Raw genomic sequence first — 5,154 nt, forward strand, 5'->3', positions numbered from 1 at the left:
CAGTGCACGCGCATGCGTTACGCCAGGCTATAAACGCGCATTAAAGGTGAAATAACTACGACCAGCATCGACGAAGGTCCAGAACTAAAAAAACGTTTATTGCCAAGAGCATGGTGTTCTTATAGTGCGCCGATAGCGTGCCGTGCGCAGCTTATCAGCAGCACGGAATGACACGTCAGCGGCTCGCTAGGTGCTCACGCTATCACATCTCCTCCCCCCTTAGACAACACGAAGTCATTTCTTGAAGTCTGATGGTCTGAACCAATCTGGGGGCCGGCGCATACGCTGGCTACGGCGAGGAGGCACCACAGCGTCGTCGTTGGCTGGCAGCGAAGACTCTCGCGAATCATCTGAAGCGTCGAGTGGCACAGTCGAGTCGGCTGCCGGAGAAGGTGGCGAGGCGGGTGCATTGGTGCCGGCCGACGATGTCTCCTCGGGGCACGTAGTCTCAACTGTGGGCCCTGCCGACCCTGGCGACTCCCGAGGCTGCTCACCTGGTAGGGATGCCTGCTGCGATAGCGAGGCTGGTCGTGCAAAAGAAGGGCGGAGGTGATCGGCGTGCACAAATCGAACTTGACCCGTCACGCGCACGAGATAAGTCACTGGGCTCACAACTTGTACCACAGTGCCATCGTCCCAAGAGGTGTCCTCACTACGCACGCACTTCACAAACACCCTTTCCCCCACGGCGAAAGCACGTTCACAGCCCCTGTCCTTGTCTCTTTGCTGCTTAATGCATCGTTGCTTATCAGTCATGTCTTGCAGAAAACTCGGTTTGAGGAACGACAATTTAACTCACGGCTGTCGCCTCAGAAACAGCTCGGCTGGGGTCTTCCCTGTTAGAGAATGAGGGGTATTCCTGTACGACATCAAAAAACTGTCTAATCCTTCCTGCAAGGGTTGTTGCTTTCCGTGTTCAGCTAGGGACAACACTTGCTTTAAAAGCGCCTTCTTGGTTGTCTGGACTAGCCGCTCGGCTGCTCCGTTAGAGATTGCGTGATATGGTGGAGTCTTAGTATGTCTGATACTGTTACGAGACAAGAATGCTGCGAACTCCTGCGACACAAACTGTGGGCCGTTATCACTGACAATCTCCTCTGGAAAACCATACGCTGCGAAGAGGCTGCGAAGCTTACTAATAGTCTGAGAGGTGGTAGTTGACGTCATAGGCCAAACTTCAACCCATTTAGAGTAGGCGTCCACCAAGACAAGAAAGTTGTGGTTACCTTGTTGCGCATAGTCAACATGTACTCTTTGCCAACACCTTGTTGGGTACGGCCACAGCTGGAGAGGTACAGGCTGAGCTGCCGGTAGTACGAGTTGACACACTCTGCACTTCCTTATGTACTCCTCAATAGCCTTGTCCATGTTGGGCCACCGCACAAAACTTCTTGCTAACATTTTCATTCGACTAGAGCCAGGGTGGTCTTCATGAAGCAAGGACAGGACTGCGGGCCTCAGATTCTCAGGTATAATTACTCTCGTCCCCCATGTGAGACAATTTTGTTCGACGGAGAGTTCCTGGCGACGGACGTAATAAGGTTGCAATTCGTCCACGACATTTGCTGGCCAACCCGACCGAACATACTCCATTACTTTGCTGAGGGTGCCGTCTCGTGCAGCCTCCTTTGACACATCCCGCGCTGTGAGCGGGGTGCATTCGAAAACAGACAGACATTCCGCAGTTTCTGCTTTAGCAGAACCACAAGTAGGTAATCTTGACAGAGCATCAGCCACCTCAATTTCAGTTCCCTTGCAGTATTTCAGAGTGAACTGGTAAGCAGACATAATTAAAGACCACCTTTGTAGTCTGGCAGCTGCTAATGCTGGCGTGGCTTTGTTGTGACCCAAAAATCCCAATAGTGGCTGATGGTCCGTGTACAAGTCAAATTTCCTGCCATACAAGAACTTGTGGAATTTCTGCAAACCAAAAATAAGAGCTAGAGCCTCTCTTTCACACTCGCATAGTTCTTTTCTGCAGGTGTCAAGGTACGCGAAGCAAATGCAATTGGACGCTCTTGGCCGTTGGGAAACACATGAAAAATGACCGCTCCAACACCATACGCTGATGCATCACATTGCAACCCCAGCGGTTTGCGTGCATCGTAGTACGTGAGCGCTCGGCTGCTGATAAGGAGCTGTTTCGTGGCCTCAAACGCATCGCTACATTTCTTCGTCCAAACCCAACGCTCTCCCTTTCGAAGTAGCTTGTACAATGGCTCTGCTACAGACGCTAGGCTGTTTAAAAATTTGCCATAGTAGTTCAGTAGCCCTAGATAAGCTTTCAGCTCAGTGACATTCGCCGGCTCAGGAGCATGGGCGATTGCTTTCACTTTGCCTTCAGTGGGATGTATCCCCTCAGAGCTTATCTTGTGCCCAAGGTAACACAATGAGCTTAGAAAGAACTTGCATTTCTCTGCCTTGACAGTAATGTTGTATTCGTTCAATCGTTGCAAAACTAGCTCAAGTGTTTTTTCGCAGTCATCTATGTCCTGGCCAGCTACAATGACATCGTCAATGTAGCAACCTACATTCTTAATGCCCATCAAGACTTTATCCATTAAAGATTGGAACAAAGCCGGGGCACTCGCTATACCATAGGGAAGTCTGTTGTACCGATAGAGCCCCCGGTGCGTGTTTACTGTAACAATTGCTTTGGATTCCGGGCTTAGCATCACCTGCTGGTATGCTGATGATAAGTCAAGCACACAAAACACTTTTCCCTCACAAACGGCTGTGAACAAATCTTCTGGTAGGGGCAATGGATAGTGATCCGTTTTTAGGACCGGATTGAGCGTGATTTTGAAGTCGCCACACAACCTTAGTTTGTCACCTTCCTTCTTTGGAACCACTACGAGGGGAGTTGCCCACTCACTCTGCATTACTCGCTCGATTACACCCTTCTTTTCAAGGTCAGACAGTTCTTTTTCTACCGCTTCTCGCAACGCAAAGGGTACTGACCGGGACTTACAAAACACAGGAGTGCACTTTGGCTGCAGAACCAATTTTGCCTCATAGTTCCTAATCGCTCCCAAAGTGGAAGAAAATACACTAGGGAACTTGGAATGCAACTTCAACACCCTGTCGTCAATGCTCAAGGCGAAAAGAGATTTCCAGTTAAGCTGCAACTTCTCAAGCCAGCTCCTGCCTAAAAGTATAGGCAGATTGCGCTCACCCTCACGCACAACAATAGGTAACACGGCGCACTGACCTTCATAGCGAGCAGTGACATTGCATTGACCGATCACATGCATTTTTTCACCTGTATAAGTTTTGAGCCCCAATTTCGGTGGCTCACACTTGACATGCGACAACTTAGCGGCGTACACGCTTTCCGGCACAACAGTCACAGCAGCACCGGTGTCAACCTGCATTGGCAGGTCGTGGCCTTCAACATTCACAGACACAACATAGCTCTTCTTAGAAGGCGTAGCGTCGCAACTGTATAACGTGGACTCCTCTTCCGATGACTCGGATACTAGATGCGCTTTTAGTTCTTCACGGCTTGCCTGGCACATATTTTGAAGATGACCCACTTTCGAGCACCGTCTGCACTTGTACCTCTTGTACCAACAGCTGTCTGAAGTATGCGCCTTGCCACAGCGGCTACACTTCTGTTTTTGACTTTTTCCTCGCGTTGAGTCTTTTGTCTTTCGGTCGCACCTCTCGTGCGTTCCCACCGCGTTGAGTGCCTCACTGCGACCTCTTTGTTGCAATAGCGCGGCCTGCTGTGTGGCCAACTCCCTATCCAGCGCAATTTTGCATGCGCCTTGAAATGTTAAGCCTTCCGTGGTGAACAGAGCTCTTTGAGTTTCCTCATTGCGAATGCCTGCTACCAGTCTGTCTCGCAAGGCATCCTGCAGAAAGTCTCCGAAATTGCACTTCCGAGCAAGGTGTTTTAACTCCAGAACGAAATCTTCTACGCTCTCTTGCTCCAGTTGAACTCGGCGGTTAAACCTGCACCTTTCAGCAATGACTGAAGTTTGCGGGCTGTAGTGATTCTTCAGCAGAATCTTGATTTCAGCGAAAGTCTTTTCACCGGGAAGCGCTGGAACTACCAGGTTCTTGAGGACTTCATACGCCTCTGCGCCAAGTACTGTTAGAAAAACTGACAGTTTCTTTGCTTCCGAGACCTCATTGGCGCTGACGAAATGTTCAAACCGTTCCAAGTAAGAATCAAAATTCTGGACCTTGGGGTCGTACTCATCGATTCTGCCAAGACGCGACATCGCTTCGGTGCACAAACGTAACAACGTAAACGTAACAACGCTTCGGTGCAGTTACTTATCGTGTCGATGTCTTGCTTGGTGCGTAGGATCCGTTGTCAGCTGCTTGCCCCTGGCTGCCAGCCACTTGCAGTCCGCGTTAGTGGCTTCCGATGTGCGTCGTCCGATCTTGCCCAGACACGCTTGGCAGGCCAGTCCCGACGGATCCCATCCTCGTCGCCAGTGAAATAACTACGACCAGCATCGACGAAGGTCCAGAACTAAAAAAACGTTTATTGCCAAGAGCATGGTGTTCTTATAGTGCGCCGATGCCGTGCGCAGCTTATCAGCAGCACGGAATGACACGTCAGCGGCTCGCTAGGTGCTCACGCTATCACAAAAGGTACACTGAGGAGAAATTGAGGTTGCCTTGTATCGATAGAATACAAGCTCCTGATCACAAAAACGCAACTCTCACTGAAAACAAAGCTCTTGTAAGGTAGAAAATAGCAAGGACCAAAGCACAGGTATCGCCGCCACAGGGCAATCTCGCAAGTACAAGCATGATGACGTCTTAGGTCAAGAGACGCCACCTTGGAGGAATGTTCCTTTTTACATGGAAGCTGCAAATCTCTGAGGCTGACAAAAGAAGGTTGCGCGGTTCAATATTGAAGTAAGTTTTGTTTTAAAACCGATAGCGCACTTTTATCACACCAGGAACACAGACAAAAGACAACCTGAATGTTGGAAGCAAAGAAAACCAATGCTTGAGGGCGCCACAGGCAGCCAGGAGAGTTTCGATTTGTTATGGCGCTTCGCGTCTATGAGCTTTGCGTGCCCCGAGGTTTTGTTTTTGACGCACCTCTATTTACAAGTGCCGAACAGCAGAGGAACTCCAAGTGCCGCTTCAAGTGCTAGTTAACCTTTGAAGGAGCCTGTTAAGGCTGGT

At 49.9% G+C, this 5,154-nt stretch overlaps 1 protein-coding gene across 1 annotated transcript; it reads right to left on the reverse strand.

Moving 5' to 3' along the window:
- Nucleotides 1-234: 234 nt before the first annotated feature.
- Nucleotides 235-4,500, reverse strand: LOC144128837 (uncharacterized). The gene is made up of 2 exons (XM_077662597.1): nucleotides 3,176-4,500; nucleotides 235-524 (listed from the first exon to the last, which is right to left on the reverse strand). Exons 1-2 carry the CDS (start codon nucleotides 4,227-4,229, stop codon nucleotides 235-237), a joined length of 1,344 nt encoding a protein of 447 aa, XP_077518723.1. The 5' UTR covers nucleotides 4,230-4,500.
- Nucleotides 4,501-5,154: the final 654 nt, after the last annotated feature.

This window comes from Amblyomma americanum, chromosome 1 (assembly GCF_052857255.1).
Source record: "Amblyomma americanum isolate KBUSLIRL-KWMA chromosome 1, ASM5285725v1, whole genome shotgun sequence".
In the NCBI taxonomy this organism is placed as follows: Eukaryota; Metazoa; Arthropoda; class Arachnida; order Ixodida; family Ixodidae; genus Amblyomma; species Amblyomma americanum.

What these genes read in the sequence shown, in the direction of transcription:
- LOC144128837 (XM_077662597.1), bottom strand. Translation starts at nt 4,229, where the DNA reads ATGTCGCGTCTTGGCAGAATCGATGAGTACGACCCCAAGGTCCAGAAT. An exon ending in ACCTATTGTTGTGCGTGAGG is followed by an intron (nt 525 to 3,175) that starts GTGAGCGCAATC and finishes TTGCACGACCAG; the next exon opens with CCTCGCTATCGCAGCAGGCA.